Source organism: Sceloporus undulatus, chromosome 5, assembly GCF_019175285.1.
Source record: "Sceloporus undulatus isolate JIND9_A2432 ecotype Alabama chromosome 5, SceUnd_v1.1, whole genome shotgun sequence".
Lineage (NCBI taxonomy): Eukaryota > Metazoa > Chordata > Lepidosauria > Squamata > Phrynosomatidae > Sceloporus > Sceloporus undulatus.
Window position 1 is genome coordinate 88,417,476 of NC_056526.1, and position 23,754 is coordinate 88,441,229.

At 36.8% G+C, this 23,754-nt stretch overlaps 1 protein-coding gene across 6 annotated transcripts in view; it reads right to left on the minus strand.

Moving 5' to 3' along the window:
• Positions 1-23,754, minus strand: part of ARNTL2 (aryl hydrocarbon receptor nuclear translocator like 2) — a 53,271-nt gene that overhangs the window by 9,772 nt on the left and 19,745 nt on the right. For 4 of the 6 annotated variants that reach the window (XM_042468357.1, XM_042468356.1, XM_042468355.1 and 1 more), the window contains 12 exons: positions 23,022-23,101; positions 22,026-22,118; positions 20,470-20,587; positions 19,375-19,518; positions 17,363-17,603; positions 16,204-16,310; positions 14,143-14,293; positions 12,701-12,759; positions 12,032-12,140; positions 10,690-10,780; positions 8,738-8,846; positions 6,999-7,082 (listed from right to left, as the gene is read on the minus strand). In XM_042468357.1, the coding sequence (XP_042324291.1) occupies positions 6,999-7,082; positions 8,738-8,846; positions 10,690-10,780; positions 12,032-12,140; positions 12,701-12,759; positions 14,143-14,293; positions 16,204-16,310; positions 17,363-17,603; positions 19,375-19,518; positions 20,470-20,587; positions 22,026-22,118; positions 23,022-23,101 (1,386 nt within the window). Of the gene's footprint in view, positions 1-3,664; positions 7,083-8,737; positions 8,847-10,689; positions 10,781-12,031; positions 12,141-12,700; positions 12,760-14,142; positions 14,294-16,203; positions 16,311-17,362; positions 17,604-19,374; positions 19,519-20,469; positions 20,588-22,025; positions 22,119-23,021; positions 23,102-23,754 lie in introns of those variants that run through there. The other 2 variants (XM_042468358.1, XM_042468353.1) reach the window with 1 other exon arrangement.

Below are 23,754 nucleotides of genomic sequence, written 5' to 3' on the forward strand. Positions count from 1 at the left end.
GAACGGAGGGCCCTGGTGGGAAGGTGAGGAGAAAGAAGGTCTGATAAGTAAGGAGGGGCCAGTCCATGGAGGGCTTTGAATGTCGACAGCAGGAGCTTATACTGAATGCGGAAAGGGAGAGGGAGCCAGTGAAGGGATGCCAACACAGGAGAGATGTGGTCAGAGCGGTGGGTGGAAGTGATAATGCGTGCAGCTGAATGCTGGACAGAGATTAAAGGACGGAGGTGAGAAAAAGGAAGCCCAGCCAGGAGGACATTACAGTAATCCAGTCGTGAGATCACTAGGGCATGGACCAGGATCTTGGCAGTAGAGGCAGTGAGATATGGTCGGATTTTGGCAATATTGTACAAAAGCAATCTACAAGCCTTGGCTGTGGTCTGGATCTGAGGGATACACGACAGAGAAGAGTCAAAGATAAAGCCAAGACTGCGGGCTTGCTGGACTGGTTGAATGGAAATGTTGTCCACAGAGACAGAAAAGGACATTTTACACAAAATAAGCTCCAAATTGTGAAGATTCTCATCAGTCCAGAATTCTTCTTGCCACAGTTTCCCAATACTCAAAAACATGTTTTGACCATTCTTCAAATATTTTTCAATATACCTTCCATCCCTAATATCTACATTTCCATGCCCAAGAACACATTATGGGGACAATGAAGAAGTGTGTTATAACTTTCTCACATGTTGGCACCAGCTATGATGGTCAATTAACTGTCCAGTATGCATGACACCATCAACATATTCTCTGCAATACCGCTGCAATTTAAAAAAAAAGTTTAACTTTGTAGTGCAAATAAGGGACCATTCAAATATTTTAAAAGTGCAAAGACTAGAAAAAGCCTTTGATACTGTTAGCTGGGATGTAATATATGAGCTCGTGGAGAGGATGGAACTAGGAAATAAATTTGAATTCTGGATTAAAGAGATTTATAAAGCTCAATCTGCCCAAGTTTGTGTGAATGGACAGAGAACCCAATCCTTCCCTATAGAAAGAGGTATGAGGCAAGGATGCCCCGTCTCCCCACTACTTTTTAATTTAATAATTGAATTACTAATTAGAGATATAAATCAAGACAAGGAAATTAAAGGACTTAAAATAAAAAGTCACTCCTATAAAATAGGTGCATACGCAGATGATCTGGCAGTTATACTGGATGAACCTAATGAGTGCAGAAATGGTGATGGCAAAATTTGAAAAATTCGGGGAGATTATTGGTTGTAAAATTAATAAGGATAAATTTGTGTTTTAAACCAAGAATTTAACATCTGAGGAGGAGAAAGAGCTATACACCCAGAGGGCATACAGATCCAAAAAGCAGTTAAGTATTTGGGAATAAATCTGACTAATAATAAAATAAATTTGATAAAAATTATAAGATAATATGGGAAAAAATTAAGAGTTACATGAGAAGATGGAGTAGAGCTAGATTATCATTATTTGGCAGGATGGAAGCAATCAAATTCTCAATATTACCAAGGCTGATGTTTTACTTCCAAATGATCCCAGTCCCAATAAGGAAAAAAAACATTCAAGAATTGGCACAAAGAAATTGCATCTTTCATTTGGCAAGGGAAAAAATCTAGAACGCGGCTAAAAATTCTGTAGGATTCAAAACAAAGAGGTGGATTAGTGATACCAAATTTAGAACTATATTATGACTCATGTTGCCTGTAATGGCTGAGGGATTGGATCATATTGGAGAATAACAATCTGTTGGCTATTGAGGGGGAGGGCCTCTGTTTTGGGTGGCACGCTTACCTCATATATGGTAAAGAGAAAGTTAATTCCAATTTTTATAATCACTGTATCAGAAGGTCTTTATTGGACGTTTGGAAAAGATACAAAAAACGCTGGAATCAAAAGATGCCTGAATGGGTTTCCCCTTTAGAAGCGCTACGAAGAAGGGATACTATCCAGTATGAAAATTGGCTCACATATAGAAACTTATTAAAATCTTATGCTGGAGGAGTGACACTAACGACTCAAGAAGAGCTAGAAATAGAGGGAGTTAGGATTAATTGGTTTCCCTACAGGCAGATTTTGGAGAGATATCAAATGGATAAAAAATGCTTTGGCTTTATGGGGAAAAGTAAAGGCCCAGAAATATTTAAAATTATTACCACAGAAAAAAAAGGCATGATTGGGAAACTTTATAATATTTTATTGAGAGAAGGTTTGGAGACAGAAATTATCAAAGAAGTAATGGTAAAGTGGGCAAGAAACATTGGGCATAACATAGAACTGGCAAAATGGGGAAGATCGTGGCAGAATGTCAAAAAATACACAGTGTCACAACAAATCAGGGAAAATTCTTATAAAGTCTTTTATCGCTGGTACTTGACACTAGAAAAAAAATTCTAAAATGTATTTAAAAACTTGCAATTTGTGTTGGAAGTGTAAAAAGGATCCTGGCACTTTCTTCCATTGCTGGTGGTCTTGCAAGAAAGTAGGAAATTATTGGGATATGGTTAACTCCACATTATCAAAAATATTAGGAACAGCAATACAGAAAAAAATTGAGACGTATTTAATAAACATGTTTGATGAAACCCTGGAAAGAAAATTTGGTAAAATTCTGCTTTACTCAGTTAACTTAGCAAGAATTTCGCTGGTGCAGAAATGGAAGAATGACAAGATACCTGATAAAAAATAACTGGTTAATCAACCTCTATGAAGCAATAGAGATGGATAAACTTACTTTAATTTTAAGAGGAGAAACGACAAATGTAGTAGATAAAACCTGGGCACCTGTGACAGAGTACTTAAATAAGATTTGGAAATCTATCCACAATTGACATCAGGAAGGAATTTTATGTCACCTTGTATTTAAGTATTTACGGGGAATGCAGTAAATATTATTATTTAGGGGAATGTAGTATTGGGAAAGTATAGTGTAGAGCGTCGTAGACTGCTGAGAAATAGTGTATATTTAATGATATTGCAACAACAATTGATCAAGTCTGGATAACCTTGGCAATTTTTTTTGGTTTATTCTTTTTATCAAGAAATTGGGTGTAGATACAAGAGGCTAATAGAGGAAAGAAAGTCACTAATTGTTATTATTTGCATAAACAGTGTGAAGAGGAAAAGGAAGTCATGTGAATGTTAGAATGATAGTTAGATGACTGATTGGGTTGTTAGAAGAAATTAGGAATAGAAGAAAAGAGAAGAAAATATAGCAAGAAGTAGGAAGAAACAATTTCTAAACTGCTATGTGAATGTAAATGGAAGTATCAATGTTAGAATGTTAATGTAAGCATGTAGGAATGTTTTATGTTTGTTTCGGAGCATGTATGTTTATATGTTTTTTTTAATTCAATAAACTTTATTTAAAAAAGTGCAAGGACAATGTAGTGTTAAAGACGCACATACATCTACATGTATAAGGCAAGCAGTGAGGCCAGATACACACTACAAGAGAAGAATCTTCTGTTAAGAATGTAACTTCTGGATTCAATTATATACACCAAGCATAGAGGAGGTAGAAAGCTTTTTAGGCTTGCAACCCAGCACTCTTCAGATGAAAGCAATGTAAAATCATAATTATGGAAACACAGATTTCATGAAGCAGTCTAGAAGAACTAATCAACTGAACTGGTTAAACAGAGTGTTAATGCTGCCTATTTAAAAAAAAACAACACACACACACACACACTCCAAGGACATTTTTGTATAAAATATATTTGAATTTCCCTACCCATTAATTAGCATAAATACTTACAAAATGTATTGTGAAAAGTAGAAATTGGTAAACAGAAAAAAATCAGTACACTTTTCAATTGGTAGAAACAAGGAAATAATTTTAAAAGTGAGCATAAACACAGATATACTGTTCATGTTGCTCATGGAAAGCTCTGCCCTATTAAAACAAGCTAGTTCCACAAAGGAATTACCTTCAAAAGGATAAAATAGGAGATGCACAAATAGTCACAGGAATTTCCCAACCTATTATTTTTCTGGACAGTTGACAATGCCTAATGTGCATTAGAAGACTTAATTAGCCCATCTATTAGAATTTTTGAACACTCAGCCAGCAAGTGTACAGATAAATAAGACAGATTAGGATAAATAGAATAGGACGAGTAAGTGTTTGCTAGTTTCCTGATACTAACTTTCCCTATATTAAAATATACAGTATTAATTACCGCATTCAGATTTTTAAGAAACTATCCAAAATGGTGAGTGTCCATGGCCCAAAACAGACAGGCTGAAAAAAACATGCCAGGGCCATGCCAAGGCCATGGTAACCATACACATACACACAGCCCAAACTGGCAAAAGGAACGGTATTTTACTGCTCCTTTTTGTCCTGGTTCTTTCACGATGATGCAGGTCTGGCATAGTTTCCCACTGTGTTTAGGAATTCATCATCTAAACGCCATGCCCCAAACCCAGCGGAAAACCATATAATTTCAGCCATCTGTTTCAGGCCCAATTGACATATTTCTTAATATTGGTCCATGACTGCACAGGACAGGATATAATAGGCTTGCCACTGTTTACATCTGAGTAACACACTTTTTTCATTACCCTACACCTCTAGAAAGCAACTAGATTTGCAAGATGAAGAAAACATTAGGGAGGAATGGACAAAATTGCAATAGCAACCCTTTGGCCAGATCTTCTTGCTACAGCAATTGTCTATCATTCACACCCTCTTTTATTTCTTGCTTGACAATGGTCACAGAGGAAACGTCCCTTAAGGGCCTGGATGTAGTTTACTGACTCTCCGTTGTTGAAAGCAACTCTACACTTTGAGCCACATTCAGCTTTACAGCATCCGCAAGTTCTTACGTGAATTTTTGACAAACTGACAAGATTTTGGCCCGTTTTCCTTTTCAAAGTAAAACAAAACACCAACAGAAGAAAGACAGGCTGGAAAAATAACATCCACTGACTAACGTACTGCCATCGTCTAAACATAAAACATCCCCCACATGATTGTTAAATATTTTCCTCACATCTATCCGACATCTGTATTATAAACATCAATGCAACCCATACAATACTGTTGCAAGACAAAATAAAGTGTACGACTGTAACAGAAGTAGCGAGTCATCTAGTGGCCATTTAGAGTCATGATTCAGCTTTTTGCTTTTCCTAGAATTATTTTAGAAGCAAACACTCTCAGGGTTGCTTCAAGCATTACATAATTAGCAGTTAGGAGAATGTATACTTACAGCAGAATCTGTAAAGTGGAAAAGGTGAACATTTTTTTAACTGCATGTACAAACTGTGAGGATACATAAATGGCTCCACAAACACTAACATTATCAAATATATTAGAGTCGCTATAGCACCTTAACGTTTAACATACTTATTATAGTATTAGATTTTACAGACTATATTCAATCTCATCAGATACATAAAGTGTAATACAGAATTTTAGTTATTTATACACTGAAACTGGGTGGCTTTCTAGACAGTGAAGTCAGAGGAAAATTAAATGCAGAGTATTGTACATGGTGCATGTACCAATTTCATAATGAATGAAGGAATTCTCCCAGACACACTTTCACATTAAATCTGCAGTAGTTTTAATCTAACACACACTACTCTTAACCAAGCTATTTTTAATGTTCAAATATAGAAAAATTATTACTGTACCTATATTAAACTAAAATTTTAAAACATATTACAAAGTTCACCTCAGTAGATGAATTAACAGCATCTTCAAGTTTTATTACTTAACTATCTCATTGGGCCAGTACTTTATGTTTTGTGGGCTTTCAGAGCCTTCCTTATATTTTAGCTATTAGGTGAGGAAAGCATGCCTCTATCTAAATGCATTAGTACATCCAAGTCTAATATATTCACAGCATTCAATGATGGTGGAAAGGATATTGCAGTCCCATCTGAGAATTAGTCTCACTGAACTCAAAACCTATTTCTGAATCATTCTACAAAGGGATGCACTGTAAAAAACACTAAGCTCAGTCCTCAGTATGCTAATATTTCTTTTCCCCTTTAGGACTAAGGCTAGCTATTGCCCATACCTTTAGGTACAATTTGCACACTGCAGTTTAAAAAAATACACAGGTGCTCAAGAGCTACACCAGTAGTGCATATGCACTATTTTTATATAAGTGTCTTACACAAAAATTAAAAATTCCCCCCTCAAACTTGACAGAAAAAAGCCCTTTAATTTTTAATCAACTGGTTTATTTTTACTCCAATCTTTTACATCTCAAAGCTCTTAACAACTATACCAATGATGCTTCTTAAAAGAGTTTCCACTACACAGTCACTGACAGTATACTTTATACTTTATATATTGATTTAATGTCATCCCTTCTTGTGCTTCATGTTCTAGATTATTGCTTCAAACACTAGAAAATGTACCAAGTTCAGTTGTTTAAGTTCCCTGTAGTTGCCTTGTACTCGGCAATATACTGAATTATTTCCTGAACAATATGATGGATGACTATTTAGTTTTATAAATGTCTACTGGTAGTTTCTTGATCCCAGGTTTTATAGTCAAACAATAAAATAAAACATTTTAGACCAGAATTTTTACATAAATGGACATTACAAAGTCTAGACCTACTTAAATACAGTATGCTTTTAAGAATCAACACTAATAAATTAGGAACAACTAGCAAAAACACCAATAAATAGATATTTCAAAGATAGAAACGTCCGAGAACAAAATCCCTAAGCCCATTTTACAGTAACTTCTCTTTAAAAGAGTTTAGTAAAAATATAACCATGTTTTTAAGCATTCCAGTCAACATATGTAAGAAAACTGAGGTTCTGTGTGTTTTAAAAAATATCACATCTTTTAAATATATGCAGCCAAAACCATGTCTTTATGAGTAAGGCAGAAGTCTTTCAAAAATAGATATTGTATTTAAAGCCTTAAAAGGTACCACTAATACAGTACTTGAGGATAAATGATTACTCTATGCATCAAAGAAACATATGCTCCTCTTCACTTGAGTAAAACTAGAGAGTCCACTGCATGTCATTGAGTTCTGCTGGATCACCCAGCCCACCTTCAGCTTCCAAGTAATTCATAAGAGCAGCCATGGCAGTGTCGTTTTCACATACTGCATCAAAATCCAACTGAGAAGCATCGCCTGTATGTGGGACAGGGAAGACAAAGGTACTTATAATGTACAAAAATCCATACAGTCCAAAATCTAATATAATGCAAGTAGAGCAAACCACCTGTCCCTAGCATTGTCACTATACTTGCCCCGAATCATTGGCTCTGATGGAGGGGTGGAGCTGTGGCTGAACACCAGAGGCAACTACAGAGCTAGGTGAGAGCTTCTGGCACCACATCTGGCCTAAAGGGTGACCTGCTCAGCTTGTGAGGTGGGGAGGGGGAGCAGAGATGTACTAGGCTGTAAGAACTTAGTAGGATCCTGACTTATTAAAGTGAGCCTGTGCACTGAAAGCCAGCTCCGCAAACATCTTAGCAGTCTAGTCTTTTATTAGATTGCAGAAGGCTCAGTTTCTTCCACAGCCTCTGAAATACCCTTTTTTTTCTTGTAGAAAATAATTTAAAAAACTAAGATTTTTCACTTTATGTTAGAAAAATATTTCCTTTGGCTCATTTGTAGAATTTGTGTTATAAATTTTGTATTCCACATCTAAAAGAAATTGGGCTTTACTGTCTTACTGTGTCTGCCTTAAAGCATACATGGTAAGAAAATAGGAATAATATGTACATTTACTATTTTATTGTACTGGTGATTGCATTATAACATAGGGTCTGTATGTGGCCTTCTGAGGCCTCTTATATGACCTGTTCCATGCGAGATTGCCCCTCATTCACTCCTCTGCACTCCTACAATTGTGCTTAGGAAGAGGGCATATGGAAAATGACATTCCTTGCACACTTGCTTTCCCAGTACAACTGCACCCCCCAAAGGCTGTCATACATCAAGAAGAGTCTGTCCTGCATGATGTCTTCCACATTCAAAGTGCGCTCCTGACAAATTGTCATGGTTTGGTGTGCTGTCAGCAACACAGTTTAAAAGGGGAAGTCATCATAGCATACAGTGCAAAGACTGCATGCTTGAATTTAAATGTTTCCTCATCCTTCAACAAGCTGACCAGCAAAAGAGAAATGGGAATGTAAACTCAGAATGAAGGGAAGGTGAGAGATAAACTGGCTGATTCTCCTTTTCAACTAAGGGAGAGAGTGTGCATGCATGCACAGACCCCCAAGACACCACTCACTGCAGCCTAGTTATTATATGGCAACTGAATACTTTTAAAAAGTGATAGCAACACTGCTACCCATGAAGAAACATTTGCTTTCATATTATTAACAGAAGAAGATTTATGGCTCAGAAGAACCCCAGCCAATCTTCATATGAAAACACAAAAGTTGTGGTGAGATAGTCAGATCCATTACATAGATAACATATTAGCCTTGGTAACAATGATAATGGACTACTCGTGCCAGCCACACTGTCTTTATAAGATTACAAGTATTGCTTGCTGAAAGATTTCAGATGGTTACCAGATGAAAATAAGCAATCACAGACGTTAAAAGAAATTGTAAGGAACAGCTGTGTGCAATTGTTTTGTGTGGCTCAGCTAAAAATCTTTTGCTTTGTGTATCTCAGTACAATCAGAAAACATTCAGAGGTTATACAGTCTTTTTGTTCACCTAAGCTTTTCATTAGTGGGAGCACCAACAACTCAGTTTTACAAATCTCTGTCTTCAGAAGCTACTAATTATCTCCACAATGAAAAAGTTATGAGAAAAAAAGCTTACTGAGAAGTGGCTCATTGGTAGGAAATGAAACAGTGCCCTGATTTTGCCCTGAAGTTTCCAAATCTTCTATAACTGAAGGACATAACTGTGTAAGTTCTTTATTTGGCACCTGAGAACAAAGGAAAAAATAAAACTTTCAATTCTTAATCAAATTACAGGCATTAAAGAAATAAACATTAATAAGCAGGGAAATATTAGACAAATAAGGTGGCTTTGTTTAAAAGGGACTGACAAATTTACAGATAGCAACCATTCTGTAATTGCCCATGATCTATAACTTCCTTCTAAAATCAGATTTGAGCTATACTGTACACAGATCTTGAATTAAATTCCACAATCCAAACTACAGTTAAATATGCTGAAAAGCATTGCGGCTGTAATCCCATGTAGATTTAAGAGTAGCCACGTATATATAGGTATGGGAATATGTCCTCTACACAATTTTGTCTTTTCTTCCCCCTCCCTCTTTTTTTTTGTTGTTGTTGTTCCTTTCACCTTTATTCTTCCCTGACTCAGCCCCACTCTCACAAAAATAGAGCAAATAAAAAAGAAATACCCTTGGTTGAGGTCTCTAATTTACTGAGCAAACCAAACCAACTTAATTTCATAAGATAAAAATTAAATACCTAGGTTAGCCAGATTGTAAATACTCATACTTGAGAAATGATTAAATAGTTTCTTCATTAGATAGTTTTATGAAAAACCAAAGCAAAGTCAAACCATTTTTTAAAAAACATGTATTTTCAAAATTATTAGTATATACCACAATTATTTTGTCTACAGTCACCATTTGTTATCACCACAGTTAAGTACAGAAAATACTTCTGTGAGCACTCATAGTAAGAGTGGACATTTCTTTGGGGATTGTTGGGCCATACTGACCCTCCCAAGGGATCTTGGGGGGTCCACACCCCCTGAAGGGGTCAGAGAACAATTTCACTATGTTTATGATTCTCTTTGGTCTATTTTAGGGATTTTTTTCCCAAAAGGATATGGCAGACAATTCCACTTTTAGATTACTTCCTACTGGAAAAAAACAGTCTTTCCTAGGCTGAAAACAGCCTAGGGAGAGCAAAACATGAGAATCTGAGGGGCTGGGGCCACAAAATACCCTAGGGGGCTGCACTTCTCCCTACAGTTGTTGTTGTTGTTATGCTTTATTTATATAGTGCTGTAGATTTGCACAGCGCTGTACATACAAACAATAAAATAGATAAGAAACTCAGGACAGTGAGAATAAATGACCCGTTCCAAAACCTTAGAAAGAAAAGGAAGAAGAGAAATCAGACAATAGCTAGACAAAGAAGAGAGGTTTTTCAGAATAGGAGAAACTAAAGCATGTTTAAAGACCTAAGGCAAAGAACCCGTAGAGAGAGAGATTAAAGATATAGAGAAGCGAGGGCAGAAAAGAGGGAGCTATAGAAATTAGAAGACGAGCGGGAATTGGATCAAGAGAACAAGTTGCAGGTTTGGAAGAGTTCAGCAGTGTAGAGAGTTCATCCAAAGAAACAGGAGGAAACACAGAAAATTTTTTAGGCAAGAGTGATAGAAGACTAGTTCAACCTACAGCTTTTGTTTTAAGCAGCAATAACTTCCAATGTGCGTTACAAATCTTAAAGGAGTCCCCACGTAGACTAAGAAGAGACCCAACTAGCTCTCCCCCTAAGGTCTCTACACTGAACAGCTTGCACACATACACTCTACAATTGTGGCACCTGAAGGCACAGGACTGCATTCCAACCCAGTGGGATCCATTTGCCCAAGCCCATGTAGAGGATTCTTCTTCAGAGGTTCATCCTTTGGCTGTCTGCAAAATGTCAGAGGCAGCCCCTCAGGCTCCCTTTTTGCGCTATTCTTCACACATCTATGAGGAAGGCTAGCAAATTAAATAAAAACCAAATGGTTCATAAACACAAGCCATTCTTAATGGTCAGTAGTTCAGGAAAACTTACATTGCTACAGTTTACTGTTAAAACTGGGGAAGAAGACGTTCTCATAAGATCTGATGGGCTTAAATCACTGGCAGACGGAGAAGTATGCGACCTACACAAACAAAAATAATATTTAATCTTCATTAAAATGCCTTCAGATAACAACTTTGAATAAGATGTATGAAACAGGACCTGGTCAGAAATATTTTACAGTAGTACTGCTATGCTATAAGCAAAGGCAAACATATTAACTTAAATGCAATAAAACTATAAAATATTCACTATTATTATTTCTAGTACATAGGAAGAGCACTCTAATATTCATTCACATATATGAGTGCTCAAATTCTGTTTGAACCATCCCTCTTACTGAACAGTATGGCCCGGTACAGACTGGCCTAAAAGGGAGGCCTTCCGGAAGCCTATTTCTCTCCGGATGGACGCTGCAGCTGCCAAACCACATGGCATCTCTCCAGAGTAAAAAGAACCTGGAAAAACCAGGTTCTATTTTAGCCGTCAAGCGGATGTCACGAGTGCACCATTGGTGCAAATGACGCGCAGTGATGCATGGATGCTGTGCATCGCTTACGTAAAGATGGCGGCTCCCATGTGGATGGGAGGCCGCCACCCACACATACTAGGGTTAGGTACTGTGTGGTTGGTGCATGGTCCCTAACTCTAGTATAGCCACCAGCACAACCCTTTCAGCCCATCTGTCTTGGGCCTATGTTATGAATTGATTAGGCTACAACTCTGGTCAGTACTAAATTTAAATAAGATATTACAATCTGAATCCTGCTAATAGTCCTAATTAGAATGTTCTTGTTGTTCCTATGTGCCTTCAAGTCCTTTCCAGCTTATGGTGACCCCAAGACAAATCTATCACAGGGTTTTCTGGGGCTGAGTGTGACTCACCCAAGGTTCCCGTGGGTGAGCAGGGAATTCAACTCTGATTTCCATACTTATAGTTCAACACTCAAACCATTACACCATGCTGTCTATCCCCAATTATAATAGACCCATTGGAACTATTCTATGGGATTTACTTAAGTGCTGACTCACCATTGAACAGTTGATTCAATGGGTTATTCTGGTTGGGAGTATCAGTAAAATTCAAGTATTTTGGCACTGAAGCAGGAGTTCTCAACTAAATTAGGACATAAGTATGGAAGATATCCCAGAAATGTCCTCTTTTTGCCTGAAAACACTTTATTGTAAAGAGTATGGTGGGAAGAAGGGGATTGGCCAACAAAAGGGCTTGTAACATCAAATTAGTAGCTGTTCCATATCATTAGGATGTTTCATTAGTAAGCTATTTTTTTCTTTAAAAAGCTTGATTTAAGAGTTCTAAAGCCAAAATTACCTTTGTAAATCTAAGACTTCATTTGCAATTTCAGTTCCTATGCTTCCAGCCCCAAGTACAGTTCCTGTAGACATCCCTGGTACACTGAGAAATGGTGGCTTCGGTGTATCTGTTTTAAGAGAAAAAGAGAGTCAGTGTATTCTGGTTAAACGCCTGCTAACATCACACACCCACTTGTTTAAGGAACTGATTTAACTCCACTCCCCTTGTATGACTTTGTCATTTTCGTCTGTAATCCCAGTTGGAGGTCCTACCTGGTTTTTTTTGTTTACTGATGTGAGCGACTTTGGTACTCAACAAAAACCAGGAAAAAAGTTACAATAATGTAATAAATAAAGTATAATGACACTTTACTCCCAAAGGCAGAGAAATGTGTTCTTTTATTATTTTATCTGAAGGGCATACTAAAGAAATAGTGTAATTTCAAATGAAGGAAATGAAGTTTTTCACGAAAAAAGTAAAGTTGGAAGGATCCTTTTATCTTGGCAATTTCATTAATATAACAGACCCATTTCCTACCAATATCAGGATTTACCTTGTCACCAAAGTCACCAAAATATAGTCTTAATGCAATAATACAGCACAGTTTTGTTTGTATATTTCTGTTATGTGTAATAATATTCTGGGAAGAATATGTCTATTATTTTTACAATACGAAAACATACTTGCCTTCTGAAGATAGGGAACTGCAGGGCAGCAGTGCTTCTTCACCTGATTCATTATGACCTCTAAACATTATCAGCACAGAAAAAAGTGATGTTTTTTCAGATATAACTTCCTCAGTACAATGGGTTAAAAATTATAAGGCTGGGAGAGTAACAAAGACTAAAGGCATTTTCACATGTTGGAGAAAGTGAATAAAAACTGACCTCTTTGAACAGGCTTATATGCAATGCATTTGTTACAAGGAATTAAAGTGCACACATACAGAATTCAATGTAACTGACTTTACCATCATCCCCTCCTAGATATTAAGGGTTGCAGTTTTCCAGAGCACATCAGAGGGAATCTACCTCTAAAGAAAGTTCTAGGGCAAAGCAAGCAGACAAGGCCCACTGTGTATCCAACAATCAGTATATTGATTATACCTACTGAGCCCAACAGGTGAAGAGCTCCCAGGTCAGATTTAAGTCAGACCTAAAAAGGTCAGATTTTATCCAACAAGTTAGATGTGGACCAATGCAATGAAAAATGAAATATATTAATGCTTTAATAAAATCTAACATGTCTTGCTATACGTATGTAAAGGAAACAACTGGCTTAAAAACTAGGGTCTAGTCAGCACTGCAGAAATAATGTAGTTTGACACTGCTTTAATTGCTATGGATCAAAGCTATGGCATTTGGAGATTTGTGAAATATTTAGCCTTCTCTGTCAAAGAGTTCTGGTGCAACAACAAAATACAAATCCAAGAATTCCATTGTTGAACCATAGCAGTCATTTCTGCAGTGTAGAGTAGACTGGTGATAGGCATAAAAATACTATCCGTGTAAAACTGATGCCCCTGAATACAAAGTGATTTGCTTAGTAGGAAAGTTAGCAGAATGGAATTAATTAAATTATGTTGAATAGTGACAGGCTGGAGAAAGGTTATTGAAAAAGTATTTTTGAAGGACCTTTTTTCCCCAAGTGCCACTTGGGGGCAGTGGTAACAAACCAACATGAGTTACTCTGTAAATTCAGTGGTCTCTTAAAATTAAAAAAGAAATCATAAAGTCTCTTAAAATAAAAACCTGACAGTTTAATTAACAAATAAATCTATAACAGCAAATTAAATTTCACCATTCCTTACATCAGCAACAACATATATATTTTAATGTACTTGCTACTTGCAATTTAAAAAAAAATTAATTAAAGATTTTCAAACAATGCAAAACAGTATGTTTAACAAAGAATAAAACAGCAAAACATGGATGTATTTTTTGTTATGAAAACAGTACACATGTTGATGAATAAACAAGGCATCTAAAAACAACATAAAAGAGAGAACACTGTTTTACATCAGCAGGCCAGAGATAATTAAAGCAAATGCCTTTCTCGCTATTATATTTCCTATCTAGACTAAAATAAATATTAAAAATAAGTCATTGGGGGAATTTTGAACAACTTACAAAACAACTGTATTGATTGAAACAATGTATTCCAGTTCTTTGGTCCATGGATTTATGAAACTAAACCACTGACTTTTTAATGTAACAAATGAGCCATCCTTTGCTTTGAATTTGTAAGAATTTGTAAATATTTTTTCTTTGCTCTGCAGCACTAGAGAAAAAAAAACATTATTAAAACAACTTACAGTTTATTCATTAATTTCAGTCCTAATTATTAAAAATAATTTGTTTATACAGTATGACAGTTGTATTACATCCTTTAAATCTTATTCATCTTATCCTTCACTCCCTGATAACTACCATTCAATAAATGGGGAAATAAAACCGAAACCAATGTGTAATTTCTTCAGCAAGGGAAGCACTGTGCCTCTCCTTTCCTGTTGTTCTGAGAAAGAGAACTCTTGCCACTGACATATACATATGTCCTTCCATAATCCTTACAGAAGGGGATATTCACCGCCACCATCATATAATCACCCCCTGCCACAGAACATACCTGTCTCCTGCTACCCTTCCCTCATTGCCTTTAATGGCCAAGGAAGGCAGGAGTGGCCAGGCAGCATCCATCTATGTTTGAACAGCTGGATATACAACTGGTGTTGTTACATGCTTTCAAGTTGACTTCAATGCATGGTGACCCTGTGGATGAGACATTTCCAAGATTCCCTGTTCTCGACTGCGCTGCTCTGGTCCTGTAGGCTCAGGTTCGTGGGCTCCCTGATCAAGTCTAAAAATCTGGTGTGTGGTCTTCCTCTCTTTCTACTGCCCTATATGTTCCCCAGCATCATTGTCTTTTCTAATGATTCATGCTTTCTCATAATGTGGCCAAAGTATGATAGTCTCAATTTAATCATCCTGGCATCCAGGGAGAGTTCAGGCTTGATCGGTTCTAGAATCCAATTGTTTGTCTTTTTGGCATCTTCAGCCCTATTCTCCAGCACTACATCTCAAATGAGTTGATTTTCCTTCTATCGGCTTTCTTCACTGTCTAAGTCTCACATGCATACATTGTGACAGGGAATACAATGGCCTGGGGTATTCTCACAGTACTGAGAGTTATATCTTTGAACTTTAGGATCTTGTGCAGTTCTTTCATAGCTGCCCTTCCCAATCCTAGTCTTCTTTTGATTTTTTAACTGCAGTCTGACTATTCTGGTCAATATTTGATCCAAGGTATGGGAACTCTCTCACTATTTTGATTTTCTCCTTGCCTAGGGTGAGTTCTTGTAGCTCCTCCGTGGTCATTATTTTTGTTTTCATAATCAGCATTAATCCAACTTTAAGACTTTCCTCCTTAACCTTCTTCAGTAATTGTTGCAGGTTCTTATTGGTTTCTGCCAGTAGTATTGTGCCATATGCATATCTAAAATGTTTCTTTATGCTTTAAATCTTTTCTTCCTCATTCATGACAAATCTAAATTTAACATGGGGCTGTAAAGATGGGGCTGGGCATGCACCTGTGGGGGTGGTGGAATTTGAAGCATTTAGTGGGAGCAAACAGACTGGGACTTATTCTGAGATGTTTACCCCAAACAGTAGTAAAGTAATTTGACTTTGGATTATCATTGCAAGTTTTACCTGTTATAACAGTGAACTTATTTCCAAATGTGATAGTGCAGAGGCTTTGAGAAACTCACTGTACTTGACCTAAAATGTGCCTTGCAGTTTCACACTGAAGATAGTCTTGATTTCAAAGGAATTTTTGGGGGTGTATCTTCACTGTAAAAATAATACAGATTGGCACCACTTTAAGTCTGTAGCTCCATCCTATAGTACTCTGGGATTTGTAGTTTTACAAGGCCTTTAGCTTTCTCTACCAAAGAGTGCTGGTGTCTCACAAAACTATAGATCCCAAGATTCTGTTGGATGGAGACATAGAAGTTAAAGTGGTGTCAAACTGCATTATTTCTACAATGCAGATGCACTCTTTGTTGTTGGTAATATTTATATCCTAATCTGGTACCAGCAAGAATACAGGTGGTGGGCTTCAAACTTAAAATGTTGATAAAACAATAGAGGACAAGAGAAATAAAGAACCATGTAATAACTGATGCACTGTACCTGCTTTGTGTTTTTCAGTTAGGTGACTGTGATCATCTTGGTGGAAATACTCATAACAAGAAGTTCCCAGAAGCTCTTGTGGCAAATATCCTAAAATTGCTGTTGCACTACAAGGAAATGCAAACACATTATAGTTTTTACTAATTTCCAAAACTGATTTTCTTTAAATCAGTAGCCACATTCTAGTAGTTCCCAAAACAGAAAATGCATATCATAAGTTACAGATGCTTGGCATTTGAAATGAAACAATAGTTAATTCAGAATTTAATACAAACAGCTAAAACAAAAGACAAAAAAATGGGATATCATATAACTGTTTCATCAGACTTAAGGATAACACTAGGGTAATAAAATATTAATCTCTAAACTTCAGAAGCGTTTTTTCATAATTTAGACTTATAGCTTTTGCAAATGAGACTCTTTTATTCAATCTGAAAAATATAAATATCACATTATTATTTTGTTTCATTAGACCAAAGGATAGACACTAGAGTACTGAAACTATAAACCTCCAAGCATCAGAAGCATGTTTATTTCATCATTTATACTTATAACTTTTGCTAATGATCCTCTTTGATTCAATATTAAAAAATATAAATACAAAAAAGAAACCATGTCTCAATTTAGCAACTGCTTATCTAAACAATTCTTTTAACTGGGGACTCCAAAAGATTTTACAGAATATTGATACCTTAATAAAAGCCTTCCAGAAAAAACAGACTTTTAGGGGCGAAGCAGACTAAACCTTTGTGCCAGCTTCCAGGTGGCTTCAGAGCACTGCATTTTGATGCCACACACTCTGAAGCCACCTGAAAACCAGTGTCATGCTGCCCGCCTGCTCACACGTGGGCTGGCTTCAGGGCACTCTAGCAGCACGGTATTTATACGCCACATGCCGCAGGAGCACCATAAACCTGCAGTGGGGCAGGAAAAGCTGGCTTTTTGCTGGGTCAATAAGGAACAGCATTTTGCCACTTCTTTTTGGGCCGGCATAAAGGCAGATTGGTGCTGCTGCATGTGGTTGCCACAGCCCCAACTCAGTTCTCTCAGGGCGGCTTCAAGCCACCCCTTTGGGGAGATCTGTTTCACCCCAAAGTACTGAAAACCTCAGATGAATTTAAGAGCTTATTTTCATTTTAAAAAATATAGAAAGATTTACCGTTGGTCTACAAAAACAAATTTTCCATCCATGGCAAAACGTGTTACGAATTCTGTTGGCTTGACTTTTATCTCATTGCTTTTTTGTGGAACAGTGTAAGGATGTAGTCGGCCAATTGCAACGAGACAGTTGAAGTTACTGCTGCCTTTTTCCGCATCGCTCTCCTCTTCAACTCCCACCTCATTAGGAGGCCAGTTCTTCAGATACCCCGTGCAATGAACAGTACAGTACTTTTTATGATCTACATTAGTCAAAACACAAAATGGTTTTCATCTTCTTCTTCAAAAACATTAATTGCTATTATGTTTTGTGCTTGCTTAAAGGCAGGAGTCCTACAAATCTATACATAAGACTGTAGTGTTAATTCATTCGGACTTGTTTTTTAAACGCTATTCAGGTTTAGCTTACCTGTGGAAGCGCACTTCTAATCTTATAAAAGATTTGGGAAGGTAAGTCACAGGTGCTGGCAATTAAAAGATGTTCTCACATATAAGAAGAAAATTAAACAGTTTAGTAATAGAGACTTTCCTGTACATGACTGTTTGGATTTCACACATGCTATAATTCATACTGAGCTAAATAAAATGCAGAAGGAAGTTTAGATTTGTTTTTATTTAAAACCTTGCCTGTTTAGAGATTGCATTAACAAGAATTCAGCTCAGCAAACTCACATACTAGTTGCTGGACTGTAGTATTTAAAACTACAGATAAGGGACAGTATAACCAAATACTTCCCCCTGGAAATAATTCCATGTGTGTATGAAAGCATAACCAAGTGAAAAGCATGGTTGAACTACTTCTCTGTAACTCATTAGCATGAGTAGCTGGTATCTCCCTGCACAGTGGGGAAACATTCGAATACATAACCCCACAGTACACGTCTCATGGAATTGATTCTGATTCTATTGATTCTGTACCTTGCTTCTAAGGTATGCAGCACAAAATATGCCTACACATTATTTTTTGTGAGACAGTAAATAAACAGATCAACCTTATACACAACTAAGTAAAAGCTCTCTTGCTTAGGATGCTGCTTTAGTAACTTTCTTACACTGTTTCAGCTGAAGTGACAGACAGTAGAGATATAGGTCAGGTCTAGATTTGGCATCACCCCATTTTATTGCCTACAGTAAACTGTAAGGTTTCCAGGGAAAGCAGAAGAGTATTCTGCTATTACTTTCAGTCTGTTATGTTTCTGTTTCCATTTTTTTTCCTCAGATGAGTAAACATAATTTACATCCATCCATAAAGAAAGAGTACATCAAGAGGTCAGTAAATAAAACTGAACCAAAAATAAAATACTCATAGATCTACACAAAATAAGATTTTATGCCCTAAGGACAGTTTTAAAGTAAAGTATAGCAATTTTAAACTGTCATTGGTTATATCCATAAAACAGAGAATGCACATAGAAAATTCTAAAACAAGAAATACTTATGGAAATCACTGTTTTGTAGAAGAGGATTCAACCATACCTGCCTGCAAAATATTATTGACGTTATTGGTAATGGTACGTTAAGCATTGTCCTCGCTATGTTTCTGATAAAATGCCATGCATCTGGTATCCAGACTGAACACTCTACTTGCAAAAATACCCAATCCACACCTGTAAGTGGTATGTTATGCACAAATGTTATGTTATGCAGAAATATCCAAATTGGGTCATTGGACTACAATCACAAAACTTTAGTTCCCTATCATTCTTGAATGGGACTACATCTCAATCATTTCTTTTTCAGTTAAGCAGATGTGTAGCATGTGAATGTGCTTCATCAAAAATGTAAGTTCATAAGTTAATAATTTTATATGACAAATGCATTTCCTTTTAATATATTGCTTCAGGTATTTTGAATGCAGATGTTCAAATTCTTCAGTTTACAGCTGTAAAATCTAACAAGAATAATTATATTCTCAAATATAGCATGCAAGGTCTTAAACTTGCAGAACTGTAATTTGTTTTCATTACAATTTAACTCACACAATATTTTAAAGAGAATTTTCTTCAATAATACCTTTCTTTTTTGAGTTTGGCAACGATTCTTTTTCCTCTTTGACTGTGTTTCTTGTACACTTTATTCGACAAAAAAATGAGCGCCGAGCACCAGAATGCAGACGAGAGGATCCTGCTTGAAAATCCGTGTGAACTTGTAAACCAGCTTTCAAAATGTAATAAGAGCAGAACACACAAAAAACATGGTGTCATATGAGCTATGAAGAACATTTTGTATTAGTATGTTTTAACATGTTTTCAGGACATTTTCTGATTGTATCTGAAACTTCACCTCATGTAACTATTCTGAAATCTTTGATCAATTAAAAAAAATTTAAAAACATGATTGACAAAATTGGCCATGAACTGTGAGAAGATATTTTACAGCCTAGTCAATGTTACACATAACTTAAATTACACTAAGCATAGCTTTCACCTCTCATTTGACTGTGTGGTTAAAAAAAGGTTTTGACAATATTAACATAACTAGCTGCAAAGTGCACAGTGACAAAAATACAATGCCGACAGTTACATTTAGGACTGGCACTAACATTTTGATAGGAGAATGATCCTTGGTACTGAAATATTTTATCCCATGCTTGACTACACCAGATCTTTTCTACTGACAAAATATACTGAACACAAGAAAAACAAACAAGTATGTCTGACACATACAAGGTCTTAGCACACATGTAATGGCTTAAACATTTTTTCATTTGTACTGTTTAAAATAGGACCAGGCAACATGGACACAACTGGAGGCCAAATTTCTACTCCAGCCTCCTCTGCAAGCTGTACCAGGCCTGACACAATGTGAATTTTTAAAAAACCAGTGGACAATATGGTTTTGGTGGGAGGAGTTGGAAGCAGTTATTCCTCCAAGCAAGAAAAGTCTCCCAAACTGTAGGGGGTAGGGGACAGAGGGACCAGGGTCTACAAAACAGGCCCATGGTGACATTCTGCTCTCTCCTAGTCTGAAACAATTTCTTGGGAGCACCTCTGTGCAAGTACATTCAGTTTTGGCCAAACAATCTGGATTGTGAGAATATGTCTCTACATACATTAATGCACCCACTAAGACTTAATGACATTCTTACATTTTTAGGGGGAAACTTACTTTTGGTATCTATTAATTTCTCTCTTGGTGAAGCATCTGAAGATGAAAGTTGCTCCTTCACTTTGGCAACATCCTTTGGATGAAGATAGTCAAAAAGACTTTGCCCTATCAAACTGGCCTAATGGAAGACAAAAAGTATTAATTTATGATTCATGTATCATGCAGCATCTTTTACACATCCACAAGACACAACAGGCCTTCACCAAGTACTTAATTTTTTCTTGGCACTTATATCGTTTCAAAGCAATTGTATTGCATGTTTGCTTGTTTCACACTTTAAAAGCTGTATTTAAATAAGTGCACATAAGTGCATAAGTATTTAAATAAGTGCACATCAAATATTTTCATATAACAGCCTGGAGCACTGACTGTAATGTGACATCATGTGACCCTAGAACTGAGTGAGTTTTCACTTTGAACATTATGCCCCAAATCAGTGGTTCTCAAATGGTGGGACAAAACCTCTCAGAGAGGGCACAAGAGTTGCCCAGGGGTGTACAAGACTTGGAAACTCTGAACCCCCTCCTCCTCACAAACCCTTTTAACTGTAAAATTTACATATGTTGAGTGAAACACTGAATTTACTTAAATAAATCTCTTCTAATTTGAACGTTATTTCTTTATAAAATATTAAAATATGAATGTACATGAATATGTGAATGAAAATATGCACACTAAACAAACAAAGTATTTTTATTCATATACTGCATAAGGGGGGAGAGGCGAAGTCTGCATATAGATGTAAAGTGCGGTCCGAAGAGGGAAAAAGCTGAGTACCACTTGCCTAAATTGTATTTTAGTCTGAACTAGAAACAATCCATTGAATCATCAACTGGATTTATTTACATGTTGACTCACCAATCAACAACTGACTGAACAGATTCACTCTAGCTGGGACTAACCAAAAGGATTTCAGCCTACATAAGTAGCGGGGAAAGGAAAAAGAGCAATGTTCACCATAATTACTTCTGTATTTCAGACCAAGTACAGTAGAGTCTCGATTATCCGACATAAACAGGCGAATAGCCAAAAATGTCAGATAATCCGGAGGGCATGTTTGGGGGCCTGGCTGTGCCTGTCACCTTCCCCGTTGCCATGCTTTGGCACCTTGTTTTGGTGCTTGGAGGTACTTGCCCTGCTCGCTGCTGCCACACTTGAGGCTGTGTTTTGGGGCGAGGCTTCACTTGCCCTTCTCTCCTTGCCCGTCACAGCCACAATGTTTGGGAGCATATCTGGGAGCGCGGAAATGCCTACAGCCACATCCTCCAAGCAGCCGCGACATTGGATAAGGGGGGAGAGGCGAAGTCTGCATATAGATGCTAACTGCAACAGTCACCCTGCATGCATGAACACTCACTGGAGCTGGAACTAGCCTGTGGGTTTTTAAAAAGTGGCAAGTGGGGGCTTTCTGACATGCATTGGGAGAGCTGACATACAGTACAAGAGTATTCAAGACAAATGTCTATGTATTTATTCTGCTTAGTTTTGTTGCTTCAAGAATGGGTCTTTAATAAAGAATCTAACAAAAGAAAACTCTTTACTATAATGTTACCTACTGGGTCATAATTAAGTATTGTGGAAACAGATTCTGAAACAAACAGGATTTTGCCTCTGTCACATCCAACCACAAAGAGGAACCCATCTGCAGCCTGGAAATAAAGAAAAATAGATTACATTAAGACTAATTAGGAAACGTAGGCAACTAGGCATTTTAAAAAGCTTGGGCACATAAAAGAAATTTTATAACTTTTTATTTTACATATTTTATATTATTTTTATATTATTTTAAAGTATTCAGTTTGCCAGGGTTACAATATTTAAAACATCAGAAGTTGCTATGGATTGGGCCCCAAATTTTTTTCCTCTGTGAAAAAATGACTTCTGCCCAAGGAAAGAAACTTTTGGATCAGACCAGGAAGCCTACATGTTACTCCAACATCATGCTGCCTTTACAACAACCATTTTCAGCAGCACTTCTCATGAAGTTAGGAAGAACACCTAAAGATTCTAGTCTGATGTAGTAGCACTTGAACTCAAGAAAGTCTTCCACATTAATATTTGGCTGATGTCTTCTTTAAATGAGTTCTAACCATTCACTAAGCAAAGACATTTTCTCTTTTCAACTCCTATATCTGGCTCAGATTTTTCCTCCCAATGAGCTCCTGGTTATTGGAACTATTCTTGCTGGCAGGAGGAATCAAATAGCAGTAATCAAGGAGTGCATGTAAATAGCAAGAAACTACATGTCCTTCTGTGGTATGTATTTCAGCATTAAGATTACTCCTTAAAATGTTCTAAACAGTACTGTGGTTGTATTTAATTAGAACAGTTTATGACCCAGATTTATCAAGGTCCTTCACATGCTCTTTTGTGCTTACATCTTTGGGAGGAGTAATGATGGTTTACCTGGAAATTCAGAAGTCGCTTTTGATGTTGCTAATATATCACCTATTCAAATATTTGCTTTATATTATAAGCTGCCTTGCAGGTTTTGAGCAAAAAGGCTAATTATCCATTCCAGAAGGAAATTGTGACATGATATTTTTACCTACCTTAAGGATTAGATGTTGGAGTTCACTATCTTGTAAAAATGAAGGCTTATAGCGGATTTCTGAGTAAGAACTAGAAGAACCTGCAAAATGAGAAGTTGGATGAAGTGACACTAATTCAGACCATATACAATAATGCTTATCCAGTATGTGAAAATTACACAAATAATTATTTTGCAAATATACATGTTTTAACTAATAATAATAGTTTTGATTTATATTTCCCGCCTCTCCCTGCTCCCAACTACTGTGTTAAGCAGAAATTCATGTCCATGGAACATCACTACCATCTCCTTGACTTAATTTCAAGAATTATCTGAACTTGAAGGAGAATATAAAAATCAGAAGGCAACAACATGCTTTCTTTCTCATATTATTCTTTTAAGACCAATTGAGAAAAAGGAGACAAAAAGGGGCAGTGACCTGGAAGAGAGAAACAGGGGAGGGAGCAGCCATTCCTAACTCAGCAGAACTGTAGAAATACCAAGGCCAAAAAAGTAAAAGATTCACAGAAAAACAGAACCCAGCTTAAAATGTAGCCAAGCAATAATAAAAAGTCCAATGAGGAACAGAGTATATCCAGTATTCATGGAATGCTGATTCCATGAATACTGGGGAGTGAGGATGGCCTGGTGGAGAAAGGCATGGCTGGTTGTCTTACAGGTTGAACAGGAAAAACTTCTACTAGGCCAGAATATACTGCAGCCTTTTGTTGAATGTCCCAATTGATTGTTTC